The sequence below is a fragment of the Lithobates pipiens genome, unplaced genomic scaffold, assembly GCF_037356315.1.
Source record: "Lithobates pipiens isolate NorthernLeopardFrog02 unplaced genomic scaffold, aLitPip1_a1.2 Scaffold_27, whole genome shotgun sequence".
Taxonomy (NCBI): Eukaryota; Metazoa; Chordata; class Amphibia; order Anura; family Ranidae; genus Lithobates; species Lithobates pipiens.
Window position 1 is genome coordinate 215,133,511 of NW_027507788.1, and position 26,469 is coordinate 215,159,979.

General features: G+C 44.6%; 1 protein-coding gene across 14 annotated transcripts in view; it reads right to left on the bottom strand.

Moving 5' to 3' along the window:
* The window catches only part of CAMTA1 (calmodulin binding transcription activator 1), a 2,106,456-nt gene that overhangs the window by 28,498 nt on the left and 2,051,489 nt on the right, over positions 1-26,469 (bottom strand). For 7 of the 14 annotated variants that reach the window (XM_077458256.1, XM_077458249.1, XM_077458245.1 and 4 more), the window contains 4 exons: positions 26,307-26,327; positions 22,695-22,888; positions 18,573-18,647; positions 8,310-8,340 (listed from right to left, as the gene is read on the bottom strand). In XM_077458256.1, coding sequence (XP_077314382.1) covers positions 8,310-8,340; positions 18,573-18,647; positions 22,695-22,888; positions 26,307-26,327 — 321 coding nt within the window. The remainder of the gene's footprint in view (positions 1-8,309; positions 8,341-18,572; positions 18,648-22,694; positions 22,889-26,306; positions 26,328-26,469) is intronic. The other 7 variants (XM_077458246.1, XM_077458252.1, XM_077458253.1 and 4 more) reach the window with 4 other exon arrangements.

Genomic DNA, 26,469 nt, shown 5'->3' on the forward strand with positions numbered 1-26,469 from the left:
TCAAGAACTCAATGACAGAACATTGTTTCTGCTTGGAACCCATTAATTACCTGCAATGAAAAAGAAGAAGAGTTACTATAGAGAAAGAGTTACTCTAATAACATGTGACACTGAACAACCTACAGTATGTTAGCTAATAAAAAGTTATGCACACTTTTGCATTACTTTCGGTACAGCCCTTGCATTTATTTTGTTAAAAATTTTAAAGCTACATGCACATCGGTACCTTCGTCTGTGCAGCATAAAGACATTGGGGGTTTCTGGTGACTGGGATGTCTTAGAGCTGTATACAGCTACCCATAGATATAAGTGGGCATAGGAAGCTGTACGCAGGTATTTGTGCAAGGTAGCACAGTCGTCTATGTGTGTGCACTACTTTATAGAAATAGCAACGCATAGCTGCATAAACCGCTTTCACTCATATCTATGGGTGGCTTAGGGTTGCCATCTGTCTGGGATTGACCAGGACAGTCCGGGTTTTGAATTGTGTGTCCGGGTTTCAGACTGCCTGAAACCTGGACACATTATTCAGAATGTCCTGCAGTTCCCCAAGTAACTGAGTACCACAACCACAAAGTACATAGGTGTGCGCACAGGCCACACCCCCATATATGGACAGGAGATGAGAGAGGACTCAATCTGCTCCTCTTCCTCCCACCCCTACCTCTCTGTCTGCCCACCCACACTCTCCAATCCCCAGTGTTCTGTACCTCAGGAAAGGGATGCGTAAGCTAGAAATTTGAAACCATCCAATGTCTGTGACCGAAGTCTCCCCCCTCCCGCCCTTCTCTCTCCTGCCTCTGCCTCTGAGTCCCTCCTAAGATAAGGAGGGACTCAGATGTAAGGGGTATCTGCCAACCCTCTCCTCAAATCCCTACACTGGCTCCCAATCACCTAGCAAATTAAATTCAAAATACTAACCACAATATATAAAGCCATTCACATCTGCCCCAAGCTACATCACCAATCTTGTCTCCAAGTATCACCCAAATCGTCCGCTCCGCTCTTCTCAAGATCTCTTATGCCGCGTACACACGATCAAATTGTCCGGCGTACTTAGTCCGCCGAAACGCATTTCAGCGGACAATTCGATCGTGTGTGGGCTTCAGCGGACTTTTCCAGCGCAAAGTCCGGCGGACTTAGAAAGTATTTTTGCAGTCCAATCTTTCCGCCGGACTTGGGTTTCAGCGGACAATACATTCGTCAGTGTGCTAGTCCGGCGGACTAAGAATGACGCATGCTCAGAAGCAAGTACGAAAAAGGAAGCTATTGGCTACTGGCTATTGAACTTCCTTTTTCTAGTCCCGTCGTACGTGCTGTACGTCATCGCGCTAGCAAACGCCGGACTTTCTGTGTGTCAGTGTGTGGCCAAGTCCGTTCGGTAGAAAGTCCGCCGGACTATCCGCCGGATTGTTTGCCGGACTAAGTACACTGGACAATTCGCTTGTGTGTACGCGGCATTACTCTCAAGCTCTCTCGTCTCCTCCTCCCATGCTCTTCTCCAGGATTTCTCCAGAGCCTCTCCCATCCTCTAGAACTCACTACCTCCACCGGTCCGGCTATCCCCTACTCTTGCTACCTTCAGGCGATCCCTGAAAACTCACCTCTTCAGGAAAGCGTCTCCAACTAATCTTATACCACTTCCATCAGCTCATTCCCCACAGTTACAACCTTTTGTACCACCTGTCCCACCCTATCAGATTGTAAACTCTTCTGAGCAGGGCCCTCTTAATCCTCTTGTATTTTATTGTATTATAACTGTATTGTCTCCTTTCTATATGGTAAAGCGCTGCGTAAACTTTTAGCGCTATATAAATCCTGTATAATAATAATAAGGGGTGCCCTGTGGACTCTGATGTAAGGGGAGCTCTGGGAACCCTGATTTAAGGGGGAATGCTGGGAACTCTGATTTAAGTGGGAGCTTTGTTGAGCAGAAACCGTAGAGTCCCCCTTTACACCACAGCGCTCGCCCTTAAAAAAATAAATAAAAAAATTGGCATGTGCCGCTAAAGTGTTCGGGTTTGGCTTGAAGAAAAGGTGGCAACCCTAGAGTGGCTGTACACAGCTCTAGGTAATCCCCAATGTCATTTCCCTGCACAGGCAAATGCTCCCATGTGCTTGTAGCCCTAAATTTGAGCACCATGCAGGGTGGTAGCGGATTCGGTGGGTCTGCGTCCAGAAACCGAGAGAGCTGCGGGGATGAATTTTCTCCTGTATAGGAGTCACAAGTGCAAGATACTGACTCTCCTCATCTCTTGGGGCTTCGAATAAAGATAACTGACCAGCTCCACTGACGATAGGAAAAACATGCAAATACAAATAAAATTGAAAAAAGGTATTTTATGATGTATTGGGTAGTACAGAAATAAAAAAAAAAAAAAAATGGATTTAGTATAAAGTTAATATAAAAGTTAAAAGAATACATCCTAACATATTTCTATCAATGAATGAATTAAACATTGTGTTAGTTCAAATAGTTCAGAGGAAAGTATTTAATTTTGGTTTTATAATATATCTTTCCTGATACTCATACAAGCAGAACATTAAAAAATATATATTTTTATTCAATTTATTTCTTCTATATCATTCTAATATATATTTCGCTGTTATAAAAAATATTTTAAAAAAATCCATGACTTGAGGGGAAAAAAGTGGAAAACAAAAAGGGAAAAAAAAAATGAGTTGAATGTAGTTCCTACAAGTAGACTCTAGGGGTAAGTGTTACAACGGCGATTTGTATTAACTGTACATTAACCCTACACAGCGCAAAGAGGTTAGCAAGAATGACTTATGGAACGGTAAACTTTATTTCATTTGTAGGAAGCCCTCTCTAAATTAAAAATAACAGACATGGAAAAAAAAAGGAGTTAGTTCAATTTGTTAAAGTTATTTGAATTAGGTATAAAAATATTTGCACACTTATAAAAAATAAAAAACAGAATCTTATTTTTTTTTTAAATAATATACGGCAATATACAATGTAATGTAACTTCATATATTACTGGTTGCTTTGATTTACTGCATATCACTGCTAAATATTGTATGTTATTATACAAAGCTATCGGTTTTATCTATACATGAATTTAAACAGCCAATGCATATTCAGTACATCCTCAGATAGCATTATTTAGTTTGTTGTAACTGAAAACCCCAACATTGCCTTTTTTTAAATGGGAAGTTTAAAATCAAGTACTGTACATTAAAAAAAAAAAAAAAAAAGTATCTTGTTTTTTTACGGGCTTTTCAAATATACAAAGTATGCAATAGGGAAATATTCCAATTTTTGCTTTTGACCACAGGGGGAGCTGTAGGCTAAAGAGTAGGAAAGCTTGCCATTGACAAAGCGGAATTCCAGAATCACAGCTTTATTAAACACAACTGCAGTCCACAAACACAGCTGTATCCATGATTCCCCCTTAATGGCAAACAAAATTTGAACATTTCCTCTGGTGAACAGTGGATACTTTGAGAGCAATACATGCATAAGGGATGGAGCAACTCCACACTAAACATATTTCCCCAATGAGGCATGGAGTGGATCAAGGTTCTGTCTCTAGGTAGATCTTCTGTATTGCAGAGGGTTAGGAAGAATTCCCATGCTTTGGAAGAGTCATGACAGAATAAGAGTCTGGCTTAAGGCCCAACTTCAGGAAACCTTAAAAGTCTACCTTGGGGCTGCGTCCGCACTGCAAGGGTTAATTTGCTCTTTTAGGTCTAGAGGGTATAGAAAAGAAGATTTTCCTACCTAGACCAGTCCCTGCAGAGTTTTCTTCCCCCCCCCGTGTTCCAGCTGGCTTGGGTCTTAATGTCATCGAGATCAATGAAGGATCTATAGCTCTGCATTGGACTCTGGGAGACCGTCTACTGCTGGGGCACGAGGGAGCACTGTCTGCCAGGGAGCTGAGGATCAGGTAAGTAAAACTGCTTTTACTATATTCTAGAAAGAATGAGCAGTTAGCACTGCAAGGGAGAACTTTAAAATTTCTGAGAGTCGGTCTTTAAAGCTAAGCTACTGTTGCCATGAGATTGTGAGCTCTTACAACCTCCTATAAAGAACCAACAGAGGGTACACAGGCAGGTAGGTGTCTTCATAGCAATATATGAAGCACTCAGAGGCATTTGAAACAAACAAGCTCTTGCTTTTGGTCAACCTCTCCTCCTGTGAAGGCTCTGCCAGGGATAGGGAGATCTCTCCACCTGGGTCCTACGGTGAAATAGCAGCTGGGGATTGGACCATGCCTCATGCAAATCAATGAGAGGAAAACCATTTGGGATGGAGCCATCCTTGAATTTCAGTCTACAAATTATTTGTTGCAACAGTGCATTTTTATTTAGCTGTGGACTAGATAATCACCCAAGATGATAAAGTAGGAGATAAACCAGCATGCAGTCAGAAATGGTGCTTAGTGTTATACTCTTGAAAGAGGGAATGCAGACTACTTTCACAACCATTTAAAAAGCACCTGTCTGCCAGGCACAGTGGACACAGCCATTTTCTTTTGAAAGTGCAACCAGTCAATTCATTAGGAGCCAATACACAGTGATGGAGGAGCAGGGTTTGCAGGAGGCGGTAGCTGCATTTGGAGGAGAAAACCACAAATGTGGACATGTAGTGACCACCAGGAGATGTCTAAAGGTGCACTGACATGAACAGTTTTACCCCAGCCCGGCACAGTTCACTCCCTTGGTGTGATTTGGTCGTGTAGTGTGAGTGCTCTGAGCCTTGCTTGGGAATGGTTAAGTGTATTGTGCAAAGAACCACTTGGAAGAGGTAGTCCTGGGCTTCGTTCACTTGTTATCCAGTACAGTTCGCTTCAGTGTGACTGCATACCGTGCTTGGGCACCGAACTTTCCATAGATGGTGGAGTTCAGAAGCAGTGATCCCTGTGGGCTGGGTGACAGAGGTGATGAGGTAAGTGTACCTAGGAACACTTGCTTATAGCCCAGCATGGGTGCAGACCAGTGGGAGAGTGGGGAGGGGGGACAGTCAAATTTGGCCATCGTTTAATTCAACCATGAGCAATGTGGGTGCAACCTAAGCCTCTACCAAAGGAGCAGCTTCTGATGGTCACTGGAAGGAACCCATGCACATAGACCTTCTCTGCAGATTCCTATGGATCAGCAATGTGGGGATTACGAAGATTTTTTGTTTTATTCCCCACTGAAGAAAATTGGACCATGCTTTATAAGGGTTTTGCCTTCCTCTGGCTCAACGTTGTGTATAGGGCTCTATTTATGGAGACTTTCAATTTGTCAAGACCTCGATCACCTGCTGGTGGCAGAGTGGGAGGTTGTAGTCCACCAGCGGTGTCTTGCAGCAGCCAGCAGATTCCAATAATCAGTCTCTATCTGATGCTGGCTGCTTGGAGGGTATTTAATCCCTCCTCTACTATTAAACTTTGCTTACAATATGTCTATGTATCAGGGACTCTGGTGTTAAACCTTTAGGTTGCCTTGGGAATCCCAGCGTTGGGATATATGTTGCATTATCCTCTGCAACATCTCCAGAATTTGACCCTTCCTGACTAATGACACCACAAAGCAACTTATTTACTCCTTGATTATTTCCCGACCTTGACTACTACAACTCTCTCCTTAATGGCCTACCCTTAAGCAGGCTATCCCCCCTACAGTCTATTATGAATTCTGCTGCTAGACTAATACACCTCACTAAATGATCTGTGACTGCTGCTTCTCTCTGCCAATCCCTTCACTGGCTTCCCCTACCCCACCCTGTAAAATTCATAAGTCTAACCATAACATACAAGGTCATTCACAACATCGCCCCCATCTACATCACCAACCTCATCTGCAGATATCGCCCAAATCATCCCCTCCACTCCTCCCAGGACCTCCAGCTCTCTAGCTCCCTTGTTACCTATTCCCATGCTCGCTTTCAGGACTTCTCCAGAGCCTCTCCCATCCTCTGGAACTCCCTGCCCCAGTATATCCTATCAGCCCCTACCCTGTTCACCTTTAGGAGATCCCTGAAAACTCATTTATTCAGGGAAGCCTATCCCACACCAACCTAACAATTGTCTCCAAGCCACCCCCCATCAAATCGTCCTCTGCAGGTATTACCTTTTGTACCACCACCCCCTCCCTTTAGAATGTAAGCTCTATGAGCAGGGCCCTCCTGTATCTTTTGTATTGAACTTACTTGAACTTAATTGAACTGTTGGCGCCATATAAATTGTGTATATAAATAATAATAATAATAACATTATGGAATTGTAAGCCCTTGTACACACGGTCGGAGAATCTGTCGGAATGTGTCCTATCGGACCGTGTTGTCGGATAATCCGACTGTGTGTGGTATGCATCGGACTGATTCCGTCGGAATATCCGTCCGACCCAATTTTCCAACATGTTGGAAATATTTCCCGACCAACTGGGCCGATCGGACATACTCCGATCATGTGTAGAGAATTTTGATCGGACCAAGTGCCACGCATGCTCAGATCAAATTCCTACATCAAAGCTATTGGCTACTAGTTACGTCATCACGTTCTGAATGATCGGATTTTTCGACAACTTAGTCCGACCGTGTGTAACAGTTTCGGACAAGATCCGACAGGCAAAATCCGACGGACAAAATCCGACGGATTTGGTTGGCAGAATGTCCGACCGTGTGTACAGGGGCTAAGTGGAGTGCAACAGTAGAGAAATTACTAAATACCCTCCCAGCATCAGGTAGAGACTGATTACAGGATTTACTAGCTGCTGGGGAACACCTGCTGGTGGAGACCGTAACTACAACCTCCTCCCACTCTGGGAAGCACAGTGCCATCAGCAGATGATCCGGGTCCTGGCACTATTTCTTTTTTTTTCTTTCTATTGGTTGGTGGACCTGTGTCTTTTATTAACCTGATTAACTATGTACCCAAACGAATGTATGCCGTTTCACAGGTTGTAAGAGCATGTTGCTTGAAGTTGGTCTTTAATTATGGGGCTCTGTTTTAGATATTGGTATGCACACTTGGGAGCTGAGGGTGGGGGCAGCTTTCCTCAACTTGAGTTTAGGCAGCTGTTTGACAAAATATATTTCCAGCACAATTTTACTTGCCTTAATTAGTGTTAGTCAGGCATGCCGCATGAATCCAATGTCTTGGTAACCTATGGAGGGTTCCTTCATCAGGCAAAATAGACCCAAAGCTCCCAAGTGTAAACAAGTAGGTGGTCTCCACGACATTTAAGAAGCCAGAGGCTGACTCAGCCCAACAAGCTTTACCTATAACTAAAGATCACTTTTGGGTGGACTGACTCTTTAATGATCCAGACCTCTGATCGAGGCTGCCAATCCAGCTGCTGACAAGACCCGTGCTTGCAATCACACTGGAAAAATATAACGTGCAAGGTCCAGTTCATTTCTAGCCTATTCGCATTGTTTGTCAATCAAGTCTTGATAAAGAAGGGGGCTCTTGAACCCGTGAAACGCGTAGCCAACGAAACGCGTTGGCTACTTTTTGGAATTCCCTCCTTGACTTTTCTTTTGGAATAAAGTTGTATCTGGACCTCTTAGCAATGGTTTTGCGCTTCAAATTCTATTTGTGGTATTTCCAAGGTAGGTCTGATCACTGTGTACAGGTCCATTTGTAGTCAAGATACAAGAAAACTGGTCCACACGCTGCACTAGATCCTAGTGATCTACATTGTCGGCTGGCACCGATGTGGAAAGCTGGCTGGTGCTTTTTAACTTTTCTATTCGTAGATCTTGTGTGAAAACCTAAAGTTTGTAAAATAAATCAACAGCAGGCTGTATTATTAAGGTCAACAAGCAAAATGTTCAATGGTTGATTATCATTGCAAACTGAGAGGCAGATTTATAAAAGCCGGAGCAAAAAAAAAAGAAAGAAGTCACAGACGGCAACCGGAGCAGGTTTTCAGGAGATAAAAAATTACAGCTGAAATCTGGTTGGTTGCTGACAGAAACACCTCCAGCTTTATAAATGCCCCCCCCCCCCTGCACCCCCCCCCCCCCCCCCTCCAGGTTGTGTGCTTTGGGTTGGCAGAAAAACAGCCACCAAGTTTGGAGTCCAGTTCCTGCCACCACTTTTCTAAGCATGCCGGTGATGGTTTCGATAAGGGCCCATGGACGCAATTCATGCAAGTTTTGGCATACCCATGTGCTACCGTCAGGATTTCTTGGATCAGAAAACACAATAGAATGGCTTCTATTGTTTCTGGTATCATTGGATGGAAGTGTATATCTTGCAGACAAGTCTTGGCTACAGCCTCATGCAAGCAGGCACAAAGCAACGGGTTAGGGACGCAGAAAAGAGATTCCAACTTGCAGAGACTAAACTCACCCTTTTGAACAGTCTATGGTCCACCAGAGGGCTTTAGATAGCAAAACAATAGCAAACAGCTATTAGGCAGCTGAAAGAAAACTCACACATACAGTACTTCTTCCACAGTGCATCATTTCATTGCGGCGTTATATATTGTAATGCTGGGTTATTTCGGCAAAATTTCACACATACATTGGGGGACATGTATCAATTCCGGCTTATGGAAAGGCGTAGCTAAACAGCAGCAGTGAGACAGTTGATGAGACAGATAAGCTCAAACTTCAGGTCCGACTCAGTAGAGGTATTTGGACTTCTTTAATAAACCCACTGACTCCCCATGGAGAGTAGAGGCCCCCAGAACAGTTTTTTTAATGCTTTATTGTAACCTTGAATTTGGCTGGGGTAAGGGGAGCATGGGATACCCTAAAACTGGTGAAATGAACTCTCTGAGGACTCTTCTATCTCTAAGGTGCACCAAAGAGTCCCACACGACTCTCTGCTGCCATGTGACTATGACTTCCTTCCTGGAACTAAGATCTGCACACAGTCGGTAAGGTCCCGTACTCAGGTCGTTTTACTCACAATACCACAGGACCATCGGTGGCCTCCTTTCCGATATCCACTGGGCACTCTTCAGTGAAGGAGACACAGACTCACATCATCATAGGACAGTTGGACACCTTTTCCCCCAACTTCCTCCTGGCACTCTCCAGTTAGCTTCTCCAGACCCAAACTGACTCCAAGACCATGCCTTGCGTATAGGCCCCCCCCCCCCCCCGCACCCCAGCTAAGGCTCCAGCTGGGATCTCAATGTTATATAAATGGCACCTCCAGTAATTAGGGTCGCCACCTTTTCTTCAAGCCAAACCTGAACACTTTAGCAGTCTGGGACATCTTTGGGTGCCCCAAGGAGAGTAGTAATGCGGTGTGCATAGCGTGCTGCAGTGAACAGTGGGTGTGGCCAATTTGCTCTTGCTGACATAATCGCCCTGCCACCAGCTCCTAGACGGCAACAGATTTGTGTGCAACTATCTTGGTTACTTGGAGAGCCACAGCCTTGTCTGAATAATGTGTCCGGGTTTTAGTATGCCTAAAACCCGGACACATTATTCAAAACCTGGACTGTCCGGGTGAATCCTGGACAGGTGGCAACCCTACCAGTAATCCTGACCTAGGGGCAGAGCCCCTGCTTAGGGTGTCTCCTTTGGCTCGACTGGATCCAGGAACTCTCCCTCCGCCCTCCCTTAGGCCATAGACTATTTATGGTCTCCCCAGCCACCTGCTGGGCACACTTCCACAGAGATTGGCTGAAGTCTCATAAATATTCAGGCTGCTCACTCTGTTTTTCCTCAGACCATAATTATAGAATCCTGTAGAATACAGGAGGAAGCAATCAGACCAGTAGCCAGTGAGACACTGAGCAGGCCAGAACAACCAGCCCCTGCTCCACTGATTACAGAGGAGCTAAACTAAATTCACCTAACAACCTGCACTAATCTGGGGGGGGGGGGGGGTGCTACAACTTACTGCAACATTAGGTGCATTAGTGCAATGCGATCAAATTCAGTTAACAGGCACCCTAAAGTACCTTGCCACCGAACATGCATTGCAACACATGCACCATATTTGGGCACTGTGCATGTCCAATGCCCAGTGCACGCATTGACGCCCATGTTACTGTTATAACATATGTGAGCGAATCTAAAGGGTCCTACTATGCTTCTGCTGGCTGGAGACTGGCTTTTCCACTCACGTACTCGGGCTGTGGCTGCTTTAGAAGGAACATGACCCGCGAGACATTGAGCACCCGAAATCTATTTAGTTGATTTTATCAGAAAGCTCCATTGGGATTCCAGCTTCATTTATAATTTCCCCCATTTAGCTGATCTAAAACAGCACTGCAACTGAATAGAATCGACCCATGACTGCTTCCTCATTGTGCACTTCTTAAGAGCGAAAATCTGTCATAAATCTGTCTCAGTTGGCTGCCAGTGGTTGCAAACACATCGAATTGGTTCCAGATTCTTCGCAAAATAATAGCGCAGCCTTATCCACTTCTAATTGTGTCACCAATTCACTTGATAAATGTCCCCCATTGTCTTTAAAAAGGGTCTATTTATGTAAAATAAAAATCACATAGCAATTTTCCCCGAGTGACAGCGCATGTTCTCTGCAAATAGGGGCAAAAAAAAATGAAATGTTATGAGGCCATTTCCTGTGCTGGTTGAATGCTTTTCATTGATTTAAAATGGAAAATACCACATTTGACCACTAAGTGATGCTAAGCATGATAGGAAATGATACCTATCGCCATCTAGTGGACAAATATGGTAACCTTCATGTATTTGCCCTCATTCACAAAGAAGAAGAATACATATGCATTTTAAATAATTGCTATGCAACTTTTTTTTATTATTTTTTTTTCTTATAAATGTTATGTGGTAATATTAGATTACATCATCACAAACCGACACATAAATTATTTCCACCATGCTTCATCATTCAGTTGAGCTGTTACACTGTAATGCTGCATTAAAACCCACAAAATACCTCTTATACCCCTTTAAATGACCCTGCTTCACTCAGCAATGAAAAATGCAAATGAACAAACAATATACAAATTAGTCACATTTTATGTTTAGTATCTCAAGTTATATCAATAAACACATGATTATCAAAAGAGAGATCACAGATTCATATTTTAGCTTTTGTCACTTGCTTGGTTTAAGAATAGACCTGTTACAACACTCAGCACTTTAAACTGAGCATGCAAGGAGAAAAATCCATGAGCAGAGGTTACCTTTGTTGGTAAAGTCAGTAGATCCAGACATACGCTATATTGTCAAAAGTATTGGGACACCTGCCTTTACACACACACATTAAGTTTAATGGCACCCCAGTCTTAGTCCGTAAGGTTCAATATCGAGTTGGCCCACCCTTTGCAGCTATAACAGCTTAAATTCTTCTGGGAAGGCCGTCCACAAGGTTTAGGAGATGTGTCTATGGGAATGTTCGACCATTCTTCCAGAAGAGCATTTGTGAGGTCAGGCACTGATGTTGGACGAGAAGGCCTGGCTCGCAGTCTCCGCTCTAATTTATCCCAAAGGTGTTCTGTCGGGTTGGAGGTCAGGAACTTGACTGGCCTGCAAGGTTCATAAAGACATGGATGAGCAAGTTTGGGGTGGAGGAACTAGGTCTGGCCTGCACAGAATCCTGACCTTAACCCGATAGAACACCTATGGGATGAATTAGAATGGAGACTGCGAGCCAGGCCTCCTTGTCCAACATCAGTGCCTGACTTCATAAATGCGCTTCTTCAAGAATGGTCCAACATTCCCATAGACACACTCCTAAACCTTATGGACAGCCTTTACAGAAGGGTTGAAGTTGTTATAGCTGCAAAGGGTGGGCCAACTCAATATTGAACCCTACGGGCTAAGACTGAGATAGCATTAAAGTTCATGTGCGTGTAAAGGCAGGTGTCCCAATACTTTTGAAAATATAGTGTATAATAATATATCATATATTATACCACAGCTGAAGTTACTTGCCAACCCTGACTTCTGTTAAACCTTGAGCTTTCCTCTGCCCCCTTCCCAAGCTTCCCTTGCTGGTCATTTTATGTGATCGACCAATAGAGAGGTGGATAGAGGTGAGGACAATACTTAAAATTTACAGGGAATTGAGACTTTCAAGGAACTTCAGCTGCTCATATCTCTGGATCTTTTGATAGTATTGACTTTAGTTTTCTTTAACACATGCTGTTCTGCGATTTAAATGAGTCTCCGCTAACTATATATTTTTTTCCTTTTCTTTGTTTCTACATGAAATAATATTACATTTTAGGTTTCCGAAAACCCTGCCACGTTCCTAAAAGGCCCAACAGCTATTGCAATCTCTGTGACCCATTTCAAAGTGCATCGAAGGCATGTATCTATAGTGTTTTTATATATATTTTTTGTATACAGCATATATTGAAAGACATACCATGTTGATAATATTGCAACATTATGGGATTTATGTTGATTATTGTATTTTTTTCTCTTCTTTAGCAACCAAGTGAAGGAGGTCCCGAGGAAGCTAACAGGCGAAACGTGTCGACCTCTTGGATCAATTTTCAATCTCTGTGACCCATTTCAAAGTGCATCGAAGGCATGTATCTATAGCGTTTTTATATATATTTTTTGTATACAGCATATATTGAAAGACATACGGTGTTGATAATATTGCAACATTATGGGATTTATGTTGATTATTGTATGTTTTTCTCTTCTTTAGCAACCAAGTGGGCGGCACAGTGGTGTAGTGGTTAGCACTCTCACCTAGCAATAAGAAGGGTCACTGGTTTGAATCCCAACCATGACACTACCTGCCTGGAGTTTGCATGTTCTCCCTGTGCCTGCGTGGGTTTCCTCCAGGTACTCCGGTTTCCTCCCACAATCCAAAGACATGCAGGTAGGTTAATTGGCTTCTGTCCAAAATTGTCCCTAGTATATGAATGGGGACCTTGGATTGTGGGCTCCAATGTGAGTGTGAAATGTACAGGGATAGGGACAATTGTAGACACTCACTCAGGTTGAACTGGATGGACTGGTCAACCTTACTAACTATGAAACTATAAAGTGAAGGAGGTCCTGAGGAAGCTAACGGGTGAAACATGTCAGCTTCTTGGATCAATTTGCAAAGATTATTAGCCTGGCCAACATCGCATTTCTAACTGTATTCTAATGTTTTTTTTAACATACAAATATTTTTTTTTAGTCCTTTGTAATAAAATACTCTTATTTTTATAATCTTGTGTGGTCGTCCCGCTCTGGCACCAGTAGAGTCCAGTATACCTTAAAACTTTTTTTTTTTTTTTTGTAGAGCATTTTTATATAGCGCAATCAGTTGAGCTACCGCCTTTAAATTCCAGAGGTATCTTTCTTTATACCGTGATCCATCTGCCTTGTCTTTCAGCTATTGCTTTTCAGACATGGTCATTAAAACAATGACAGCTCGTCCATCCTCCGGGCACTTAACCGAATATTCACCTATCATTTAAATGATATGCCGTGTAGCCAGCATTAGGTTCCCCCCCCCCCCCGGTTCCTTTCTTGCCATCATTCTTCTGTTTCACGCCATTTGTTCAGCTTATATCCTCTCCTGTAGCCGGTCTGGTAGCCGACACATGAGAAATACTCGGAAATTAACTTGTCCTTATGAACAGTTGCTTATATTTACAGCCAGTTTATTTGAATTCAGACAGATGACTGCGCCAGTGATTTTTATTTGCAAGAACGATAGACTAAGTGGGTCAGCTCGCTGAGCGGCCTGTTGGAGCTCATTAATAAATATTGCAGAGGATATAGCAGTCTTCTCCTTTGAGACGCAAGCCCTTTGGTTTCACAAGTTGCACCTGTTGTGTTATAAAGCAATGTTCTGCAACGGAAGGGCTCTGATGTGGCTTTATAATATAGTTTGAAATGGTGAGGTTAAAGAGACCCTGTCATTTCACCAAAAAAAAAAAAGTTAGATAGGCAATATCGGTCATTCTTGGAGGGCGGTGACTCCAACCTTTCCTCTCGTGCAGAACTACGGACACCATTGCTAGCTGACACTTAGTTCTCTGATGCAACATTTTTCCACCTTTCTTTCAGTCAAGGCACCCTTTAGAATTGCAGATGGCCCCAGGGCACACCAAGTCCAAGGGCTTCCAAGAGATATGTCAAAGCATGTCGTGTTTTTTTTTTTTTTAAATACAGTGGAACCTTGGATTACGAGCATAATCCGTTCCTGGAGAATGCTTGTAATCCAAATCACTCGCATGTCAAAGCCAGTTTCCCCATAGAAGTCAACGGAAACGAAGATAAGTCATTCCGCATCGACTTCTATTACATGCAATACTGCATGTGGCCAGGGGTGAGGGGGGGCGCTGGAGAGCCTAGGAAATACTCTGGGACAGCTTGGAAAGCCTCGGAAACACTCAGGAACTGAGTATTTCCGAGTGTTTCCACGTATTTCCGAGTCATTCCGAGCATTTCCAAGTATTTCCGAATGGCTCCGAACCGCTCCGAGTGTCCCCGGAGCCCCTGCACCTCCGGCCAAATGCTGTACTGCACCGCCCATTCGCTTGAATTCTGCTTGTTTTGCGAGACAACACTCGCAAACCGAATCAGAATTCAAAAAAAAAATTGCTCGTTTTTCAAAACCACGTTACTCGTAAACCAAGGTTCCACTGTACTGTGTTTCCCCCGAAAATAAGACCGGGTCTTATATTCATTTGGGCTACAAAAAATGCATTAGGGCAATGTCTTATTTGTCCCCTGATTTCTCTCCCCCCCTCTCCCTCCCTGTCAGCTCAGGAGTCAGCATCTCTGTAATCCCCAAAATAAGCCCTAGTTAAAGTCCTTGTAAAATCATGTAATCCGTTCTGTAGATAGATTATATAATGTGTATTTGTGTGTGTATTTATGTAACATTGTAGAAATTACCTTATTTACAGCGCCGCTGGGCACTCACATTACCCGCCGGAGCTCTTCTTCCCAGGCTGCGAGCACTGCTGAAGGAGATGCCGAGATCCCCGCTGACGTCAGCCCCGCTCCGAGCACTGCCAAGGGAGGGGCCGCCAAGGTCAGCAGTGAGGACAAGAGGAGAGCTCCAGTGGGTCACATGAGCGCCCAGCGGTGCTGTAAATAAGGTATTTTCTACAATACTGTTACATAAAGACACACACTGGGCATTATATAACCATTTTACAGCGTGGATTACATGATTTTATAAGGACTTTAACCAGGGCTTAATTTCGAGGCAGGGCTTATATTGCAGCCATCCTAGAAAAATCCTTATTTTCGGGGTAGGTCTTATTTTGGGGAAACGCAGTAGGCTGCTCTGTGCTCATGAAGCACACAAAAAAAGGTTCTGGCATGATTTTTTTTAAATCACGCCCCCCACCAAAACACATGTTACTGTGGTACCTGTGGAATTAGCCAGATGATAGAATATTTGCTAGATGCATGGGGGTGGGGGGGGGGGGCATTAGGAATTAATGGCACCCACCACCTACGTCTGCAAACATTTTTTTGGGTGCGGTGCGGGAAAATGCGTGATTTTGCACGTGTTAACGCACTGCACACCCTATAATAGTTACTTTTTAATAGTTTGTAAGGCAGAGAGAGGTAAGTGGTCTGTAGGTTGTAAATCCCCCTCTCCAAGCCCTCACTTTCCCAAATCTTCCCCCCTAGCACAAATTCTGTTCTTCCACCCCCCCCTCCAAGTCCACCTCCTATAACCTCTCATCCCACTCATCACTACAGGAGTAGTGACAGCGGCAAAGTGGAGGAGAGAGCCAAAAGAGGTGTGGGCTGTGCTCTCTCTCAAAACTCCCCCACCCCCTTTCCCCATAGCTCCTCTCCCACCTTTCTGTATACTGGAGAGAACTCAGAACATAGTCAGGTGGGGCTTTGCAGGGTTTGATTAACGCCCTATAACCACAATTTTTGCTGGAGGCAGTAGTCAAGCTCTGTACACTCTGCTCAACGAGCAATCTTGTATTAACTTCTGTGTACAGAGAGGGGAGAGAGAGCACAGCTTGCACCTCCTCCCTGCTCTATCCCTGCTGCTATTTGTGCTGATCTCCAGGAAATTGTTAAACTGCAAGGTAGGACATCAATTTATGGGTCTGCTATGTGGAAATGGCGATTACCCAGAAGCTATGTGTCCTTTTGAAGGAGCTTTGATTGCTTGTACTCAGAAGTCTAATAAGACCACTTCTATGATGCTTCACATGATGACCGGAGCCATCAGCCACTTGCTGCTGAGGTTCTATTCCTGGGTCTGCTTTGAGTCATCAAAGCTTGTGTGATGCTTTTTTAACCAGTATATGGGGTGTTTACATACAGTACAGCCTTGTAAAAATGGGAAATATCCAGTGGCTTCTTCTTTTGTCTAAAGCCCACCATAGATGGAGCGATATTCTTTCTTGCAACCACTGACTGTGTTGATGGGGGAATCCCCTCCTGTGTTTTCCCTGTAGGGGGTCGCAGAGAGTCATTCTGGCCGAGGAGAACACACAGCGATTATTGCTATTGGCTATAGCCGTTGACAAAAATCCCATGAAAAATCTGATATTCTGGTTGTACCCAAGGCTGATCGTTTGATCAACTTGGGTACAATAAACTTGTATACATGGTTCGAATCTCGGCTGGTCCCCGCTCAACCGGCCGAGATTTATGAACGGTCTATGGATGGCTTTACGTGCAAATATTTATTAGGAAGAAGTGCCTCAAGGCTCCCTTCTTGTACATCATGATAGCCCTCAGCTCTTTCACTGTGGGAGAGTTGAGGACTGTGTGGCATCTGGGCCTTTATATAAAATCTGCTGTGCTGAGAAACCAGGGAGCTGATGGCATACTTGATTAATGTGAAGTGGCATCTCTGGCAGCAACCCCCAAATAAGCAATTATTCTCAGCATTACCTGAAGGTATATAAAACGCTCAGACACCAAAGAGCCCCCAAGGCGTTGCTCTGCCAAGAACTGTAAATCACTGAACAGACCGTGATTGTGGTATGTGGAAACTGTTTTTTTTTTCTGAATAAGCCATTCTGAAATTGAACATTTTAAAAAAGAGCAAAAAAAACGCCATAACAACCAATATCAACTGACCGCTTAAAGCGTAGCTTCACTCAGCAATCAACATTGACTGTTTGTAATCCTTATACTGCAAACGTTAGTATATAGATAGAAATGTATATTATATTTACTTATTTAACCCCTTGGTGCTGTCCGTACGCAAATATGCAGCTTCTCGGACCTTAGCGCCGGGGGGGGGGGGGCGCATATTTGCGTGAATTGCTGCCTATTCACTTGTGCTGAGAGCGCGCACACGCTGCACACTCCCAGCACAGTTACCTTTGACGAAACGAAAGCTTCGGACCATGTACAGCCAATCACGGCGGTCATGTGATCTTAAGCCACGCTCCGCCTCCCAGCGTCATACTTAAAAGGCATGGGAGGCGCCGACGCTGCACACTCCCAGCACAGTTGCCTTTGACGAAACAAAAGCTTCAGACCACGTACAGCCAATCACGGCGGTCATGTGATCTTAAGGCACGCTCCGCCTCCCGGCGTCATACTTAAAGGGCATGGGAGGCGCCAACGCTAAGAGGTTAAAACCTTTTTTTACATTTCTTTGGGTACTTCCTGGTTTGCAAGCTTAGGCAAATTATGTCATGCATCCCAAGAGTCTTTATGAGGGGAGGAGGGGTTTTCTCAACTAAGCACACCCTCCTTCTTGCACACCTGAGCTAAGGGCAGATGGATTCCAGGAAGTAAATGCTACATGAATCATCTGCCCTTACTCATGATGGCCATGGGCAGAAATGCTAGGGGGGGTTTTTCAAATACATTTCTCAGCAAAATAGGAATTAATAGGAATTGTGAATGAAATAGTATTTTTGGCTTGTGGTGCTCAGATGCAGTGTAGTTCAGCTTAAGGCCGCGTACACACGCGCGGACTGTTCGCCCAACTTTGTCCGTCCAACAGTTTCGGCAAACAGTCCGCTCAAAATTAGCATGGACGGACATGGCCACACACGACGAACGAACAGTTTGCTGAAACCGTGCGCGATGACGTGAACGGCACGTACGACGGGACGAAAAATACGACGTCCTATACACTGCATTATAGCTTTCGGCGTGAAAATCCTTTCTGAGCATGCGCGCAACTTTGTTTGACGAACAAGCCTACACATGAGCGGACTGTTCGCTGAAACAAGGTTTCAGCGGACAGTTTTTCGGAAATTCCGAAAAACCTTGTCCGTCCAACTGTCCGCTGAAACTGTCCGCTGAAAGCCCACACACGAGCGGACTGTCCGCCCAAACACTGTTCAGCGGACAAAGTTGGGCGAACAGTCCGCCCGTGTGTACGCGGCCTAAGAATGATGAAAGCAGATTGATGGCCATGAATTATAGAGTATTTCCCTTTACATCTTGTTATATAGGCTCTAAGACGTTTGTTGTCTTTGGTATGAGTATGTGAACAAACTACAGCCAAAATATTCCAATAGTGCTTTTTTTTTTAAACAACTCCGCTGTAACCACTTTAAAGTTGTGGGACACGAGACTGGTCAGCACAGTAGGTGGTCCAGAGGTGGAATTGCAGCTGGTAAGTTAGAAGAGAGCTAAGAGATAACACTTTGTGCATGTCCACATGGAATAACCTTGCAACACCAGACTGATATCCTGTAAATAGGCAAGTATACACCAAGTGTGGCTCGTCCTCACTTAGTCACTTCCATACCTGTGACGGCAGCGACGTAAAAACCTCATGATCTTCCGAGCAGCTTGATCCTGTTTCTTTGTCAGAAGACTGCTTCTGGAGAACAACAATCAGCGTATTAAAAAAAAATAGCAGATAATTCCAAGCAAGGTTTCTTAGATACTTTATGCCTCAGGATTTATCTAACCCAGACTCTCTCAACTAGGGTTCCTCCCAAATGGCTAGGGCTTCCTTGAGCAATAAGAGGTGGGCTGACTTCAAAGCTGTGCCAGTATAATTTTGGATCTGGCATCAATGGGCAAAGCCAGTGGCCTAGGACCAGTGGAGTTTCTCAGCTTTTCTCTCATAAGAGTATTGATTGATACAAATTATAATTCAGCTGTTTCTAAGAGGAACGCTCTTCCCAATGACCACCAATATACGGGGAAGTATCTAACCCAGACTTTCTCAACTAGGGTTCCTCCAAAATTGCTAGGGCTTCCTTGAGCAATAAGCGGTGGGCTGACTTCAAAGTTGTGCCAGTATAATTTTGGATCTGTCATCGATGGGCAAAGCCAGTGGCCTAAGAGCAGTGGAGTTTCTCATCATGTCTCTCACATAAGTAAAGATTGACACAAATTATCATTTAGCTGTTTCTTAGCCCTTGCACACACGGTCAGAGATTCCGTCGGAATGTGTCCTATCGGACCGGTTTGTCGGATAATCCAACTGTGTGTGGCCTACATCGGACTGATTCCGTCGGAATATCCGTCGGACCCAATTTTCCAACTTGTTGGAAATATTTTCCAACAAACTGATCCGATAGGACATACTCCGATCATGTGTAGAGAATTTTGATCGGACAAAGTGCCACGCATGCTCAGATCAAATTCCTACATCAAAGCTATTGGCTACTAGCCTGAATGTAGTCCCATCGTAACGAAATTACGTCATCACGTTCTGAATGATCGGATTTTTCGACAACTTTGTCCGCCGTGTGTATGCAACAGTTTCGGACAAGATCCGATGGACAAAATCCGACGGACAAAATTCGACGGATTTGGTTGTCGAAATCTCCGACCGTGTGTACAGGGGCTAAGAGGGGCACTCTTCTCAATGACCACCAATATGAGGGGAAGTATCTAACCCAGAATTTCTCAACTAGGGTTTCTCCAGAATTGCTGGCGCTGCCTTGAGCAATAAGCGATGGGCTGACTTCACAGCTGTGCCAGTATCATTTTGAGTTTGGCATCAATGGGCAAAGCCAGTGACCTAAGAGCAGTGGAGTTTCTCTTCTTGTTTCTCACATAAGTAACGATTGACACCAATTATCATTCCACTGTTTCTAAGCCCCTGTACACACGGTCGGAGATTTCCACAACCAAATCTGTCGGATTTTGCCCGTCGGATTTTGCCCGTCGGATCTTGTCCGAAACTGTTGCATACACACGGTCGGACAAAGTTGGCGAAAAATCCGATCTTTCAGAACGTGATGACGTAATTTAGTTACGATGGGACTACATTCAGGCTAGTAGCCAATAGCTTTGATGTAGGAATTTGATCTGAGCATGCGTGGCACTTGGTCCGATCAAAATTCTCTACACATGATCGGAGTATGTCCGATCGGCCCAGTTGGTCGGGAAATATTTCCAACATGTTGGAAAATTGGGTCAGACGGATATTCCGACGGAATCAGTCCGATGCATACCACACACAGTCGGATTATCCGACGACACGGTCCGATAGGACACATTCCGACGGATTCTCCGACCGTGTGTACAAGGGCTTAAAGGGGCGCTCTTTCCAATGACCACCAATATAAAGGGAAATATCTAACCCAGAATTTCTCAACTAGGGTTCCACCAGAATTGCTAGGGCTGCCTTGAGCAATAAGCGGTGGGCTGACTTCACAGCTGTGCCAGTATAATTTTGAGTTTGCCATCAATGGGCAAAGCCAGTGGCCTAGGACCAGTGAAATTTCTCATCTTTTCTCTCACATTAATAATGAGTGACACAAATTATCATTTAGCTGTCAATAAAGAGGGGCGCTCTTCCCAATGACCACCAATGTAAGGTAATATCCTTCTCATTGAACAACAATGCAAGGGGGCACATAAAATGATCTGCCTTGCGAGCCAACTATTCTAGGGGTGCCACATTCCTTTATATTTTATTTATTATCTACAAGTTACTGATCACATCAATGTTTTGTGACCTGTCGCTTCCCTGATGACACCCTGGAGCATGCTATGGTAAGCTTGGAGGGCATCTCCACTGATGGATTTTAGACCATGTTTAACAAAGTGGATTTAACATCCCAAAGTGTTTGTTGATGGATTATTTGACTCTGTATTAAAGACAGGAACCTATTCTATGGTTATGTGTATTCACGTACTAAAGAACCAACCAATGAATATATTTACTTGTGGTGTCATTGGGGGGCTGTCCCAGGCTTTGGGGTTTACATGCTTGGTCCTCTATTTTGGTCCCACTCTTGGACCGTTTGGACTGGATGGTAGTTATCTCCTTGGAGAATTTCAGAGCAGCCCTCCACCCCATTATCTGCTCTCGAAGAAGTGGAATACTGTACATGAAACGCGTAGAGATACACAAAGTCTATACTAAATAGTCTGTTGGCTAATCTAAAGAAAGGTATAGGTATTTTTTTTTCCGCTAAGTTATTATGCTACTTACCATGTGACGGATGATAGCACCTGACAATTGGGGGTCTAGATACATCAAAACTTTGATTTTAAGATGTTTTATAACTGATTTTAACGGATGAATACATACAATAAAATGTCTGTAATTGTATATTATACTATTGTGTAAGTTGTGCCTCAAAAATCACATTATATTTTTTATTTGCGATGTATTGTGACCTGTTGATGTATCCATTTGTAGGTTCCCTGAGATCTGAAAATTATTGTAAGGGTTCCTCTGAGGTAAAATGTTTGAGACTGGCTGATCTAACCCAGTGGTCTCCAAACTGCAGTCCATGGGCCAGATGAAACCCCTTGCTTGCCTTTATCTGGCCCACTGATATGGGGCATTGTTCCTTCCGCTAACACCAGTGATGAAGCACCATTACTTCCACTGACACCAACGGTCAGGCAATATTTCTCCCACTGACAGCAATGATGAGGCATAATTACTACCCCTGGCACCAATGATGGGGTACCATTCCTCCCAGTTGAAACAAGGATGGGACACCATTACGTCCAATGATGTCAATGAATGGACACTGTTCCTCCCTCTGATACCAACGATAGAGCACTATTCCTTCAACTGATACCAATGATGGGGCACTATTCCTCCCACTAACACCAATGAATGGGCACTATTCCTTCCACTGACACCAACGATGGGGGTACTATTGCTCCCACTGACAGCATTGATGGGGTACTATTCCTCCCAGTGACACCAATGATGAAGCACTATTCCTCCCTCTGACAGCAATGATGGGGTATTATTTCTCCCACTGATACCAATGATGGGGCACTATTCCTCCCACTAACACCAATGATGGGGTACTATTTCTCCCAGTGACACCAATGATGGGGACACCATACCTTCCACTGACACCAATGAATGGGCACTATTCCTTCCACTGACACCAACGATGGGGGTACTATTCGTCTCACTGACAGCACTGATGGGGTACTATTCCTCCCAGTGACACTAATGATGAAGCACTATTCCTCTCACTGACAGCAATGATGGGGTACTATTTCTCCCACTGATACCAATGATGGGACACCATACCTTCCACTGACACCAATGAATGGACACTGTTCCTCCCACTGATACCAACAATGGGGCACTATTCCTCTCGCTGACATCAACAATGAGGTATTATTCCTCCCACTGACACTGACGACGGTGTACAATTCCACTCCCTACTGATCACAGGTGTAATTTTTTTTACTCCCACTGACCACCGAGCGCTGGGCATTTTCTACTCCCACTTGCCACAATTCGGCCCACTTAAAGTCTGACCTTATGCTTAGAAAGTCTGGTGACCCCTGATCTAACCAAGAAGATGACGACCAGGATATCAGATATGTACAGAGCCAGTTCCCTGGGTCCATTACTCCCCAGATTTGGGAATTTTCTTTACATTATCAAAGAAAACTTTGTGCCATAGTACACCTATATGCCCACCTCAGTTTCTGTTGAACAAGAGAAGTTGTCCGGCGCTTTTGCCGAATCCGGCCGCACTCTTTGTAGCTTCGGTAGTACTGCTGGATAAGCACCGCGGCACGCCGGCTCTGCTGAAATTTCTTCTGCTCATAGTAGCTTCTGAACTTGCTCTGGATGAGGATTGCAGCTTGTGTCATCTTTTTATAAAGTGCATACTGGAGAAAAGAAAGGGAGACCAGGGTTGGAAACGCAAAACGTTACCTTGTGTAGAAGTTTGGGGGACTGTGGGAGAAAGTTGTCACCCAATAACAGGAAGTACCTAAACAAGAACCTTTATCGCTCGATTGCTAAGGATTCTTTTAATAAGAAAAAAAGTATAAAAATTGTAAACAAATTTTGGAAATGACAACTATGTTAAAGGGTAACTCCACTTACATTGGGGGGGGGGGGGGATAACAAGCCAATAACACATGGCTTCCTGGAGGGGTCCCCCCCCCCCCTGCTTGTGTGTGATTGGCTTACTGATTTTTTCAGAAGTCTGCACTAAGATACAAATCAGATTTTGGGCAAAATGAAATTTTTGGCAAGATACCGCCAAAGGGAAATCACGTCTAAAGGGACGCAGACCCTGCCCCCTTTCCTCATTAGAGCCCTGCAGGTGCAGCTGCTGATTGCTAATTATAAAATCACTCCCTCCATTCACGTTCACTTGGACACAGAGGAACAAACAGCTATTTCTTCAGAATAAGAAAAGGTGGTAATCTGCAACAAAGTTTGTTAAAATCATTGCACATGGACATAGATCGCCCAGAGGGGGAGGGTTTTTTTGGGTTTTTTTTTGTTTCTCAACAAAAGTATATTATTTTAGTTTTAGTTGATTGGATATAGATCTACTTTAAATAAAATAGTTAAAAAGAATCCTTTAGATGAGCTTGGCCTTACTGTATGGAGCGCCTACAATTTGCAGCACCAAACATGGAGAATTCAGGTTAGTAGAAGGAGGCCTTCATTTGCGGAATTGGGGAGGCAGGCACTAATGGAGGTACACCATATTACCAAAAGTATTGGGACACCTGCCTTTACACACACATGAACTTTAATGGCCTCCCAGTCTTAATCCGTAGGGTTCATTATTGAGTTGGCTCCGCCCTTTGCAGCTATAACAGCTTCAACTCTTCTGGGAAGGCCGTCCACAAGGTTTAGGAGGGTGTCTATGGGAATGTTTGACCATTCTTCCAGAAGTGCATTTCTGAGGTCAGGCACTGATGTTGGACAAGAAGGCCTGGCTCGCAGTCTCCGTTCTAATTCATTCCAAAGATGTTCTATCGGGTTGAGGTCAGGACTCTGTGCAGGCCAGGAAAGTTCCTCCACCCCAAACTCGCTCATCCATCTCTTTATGGACCTTGCTTTGTGCACTGGTGTGCAGTCATGTTGGAACAGGAAGGGGCCCATCCCCAAACTGTTCCCACAAAGTTGGGAGCATGAAATTGTCCAAAATGTCTTACTATGCTGACGCCTTAAGAGTTTCTTTCACTGGAACTAAAAGGCCAAGCCCAACCCCTGAAAAACAACCCCCCACACCATAATCCCCCCTCCACCAAATGATTTGGACCAGTGCACAAAGCAAGGTCCATAAAGACATGGATGAAGGAGTTTGGGGTGGAGGAACTTGACTGGCCTGCAACCCAATAGAACACCTTTGGGATGAATTTGAGCGGAGACTGCGAGCCAGGTCTTCGCATCCAACATCAGTGCCTGACCTCACAAATGCTCTTCTGGAAGAATGGTCAAACATTCCCATAAACACACTCCTAAACCTTGTGGACGGCCTTCCCAGAAGAGTTGAAGCTGTTATAGCGGCAAAGGGCGGAAGGGCGGAGCCAATTCAATATATTGAACCCTATGCTTCCATTAAAGTCCATGTAAAGGCAGGTGTCCCAATACTTTTGGTAATATAGTGCAAATATTGCCATAAATAGCCAGTTCCTGAGCGGGGCATGTGGCGCCGCTGCCATGAGTTCCATGTTTGCAGAGAGGTGTATGGACTCTGCCGAGAGCCATCTGTCATTCCGTTCAGAGCGCGGTCGGTGACAATGCAAGCGTATTTATCTGTGGAAATAGCTGGTCATCGAGAGCTATTTGTGCTAAAGGTCAGATGTAAAAATAAACCTGAAGAGGGATATGAAAGACGCTGAGATTAACCTGGGGCTGCCAGTGACGGCTTCAATCAGGAGATGACATTCAACAAGCACATGGGAACCTGTGTGCTGATAAAGGGAATAACTGGCTGATAATGGGGCTAAAAGGCCCCACACACCTCATATACGGGGATGTCTGTCCTCATATTCAGGGAACAGCATATTCCTGCACTCTGATAGAGACCCCTCATGTAAGGGGGCACTCTGATAGAGACCCCTCATGTAAGGGGCCACTCTGATAGGGACTCCTCATGTAAGGGGGCACTCTGATAGGGACCTCTCATGTAAGGGGGCACTCTGATAGGGACCTCTCATGTAAGGGGACACTCTGATAGGGACCTCTCATGTAAGGGGACACTCTGATAGGGACCCCTCATGTAAGGGGTCACTCTGATAGGGACCCCTCATGTAAGGGATCACTCTGATAGGGACCTCTCATGTAAGGGGACACTCTGATAGGGACCCCTCATGTAAGGGGTCACTCTGATAGGGACCCCTCATGTAAGGGGACACTCTGATAGGGACTCCCCATGTAAGGGGGCACTCTGATAGGGACCCCTCATGTAAGGGGATACTCTAAAAGAGACCCCTCATGTAAGGGGGCACTCGGATAGGGACCCCTCATGTAATGGGGCACTCTGATAGGGACTCCCCATGTAAGGGGCACTCTGATAGGGACCCCTCATGTAAGAGGGCACTCTGATAGGGACCCCTATGTAAGGGGGCACTCGGATAGGGACCCCTCATGTAAGGAGGCACTCTGATAGGGACTCCCCATGTAAGGGGGCACTCTGATAGGGACTCCCCATGTAAGGGGGCACTCTGATAGGGACCCCTCATGTAAGAGGGCACTCTGATAGGGACCCCTATGTAAGGGGGCATTTTGATAGAGACCCGTCATGTAAGGGGGCACTCTGATAGGGACTCCCCATGTAAGGGGGCACTCTGATAGGGACCAGTCATGTAAGAGGGCACTGTGATAGGGACCCCTATGTAAAGGGGCACTCTGATAGAGACCCGTCATGTAAGGGGGCACTCTGATAGGGACTCCCCATGTAAGGGGGCACTCTGATAGGGACCAGTCATGTAAGAGGGCACTCTGATAGGGACCCTTATGTAAAGGGGCACTCTGATAGAGACCCTTCATGTAAGGGGGCACTCTGATAGAGACCCTTCGTGTAAGGGGGTACTCTAAAGTGATAACTACTAAGCCAATGTGCTCTCTCCCCCCCCCCCCCCCATCCCTGCTCTATCCTAAACTAAATAAACATGGTTTCAGATATATTTCAACCAATCACAGTAACACATTTTTGCCAAGACAAAGTACGAAACAAGTAAAAAATTATCAAGTGGGAATATGACATCCTTTCCCGTGTCACCCAACAACCCCACAGACACCAATCATCACCACCACATGAAACGTGTTAGTCTTTACCTTCAAGGCTATCCATGTAAGCTTTGGAAAAGAATAATATAAAAGGATTAGTTGGAAAAGTGGAAACAAACATACAGTCCGGTTATCTGTATTTGAAGACATAAAAAAAACAAAAAAAAAAACCCCACAAGACAATAAAGATCTGCTATTGGGAGACGCAGAG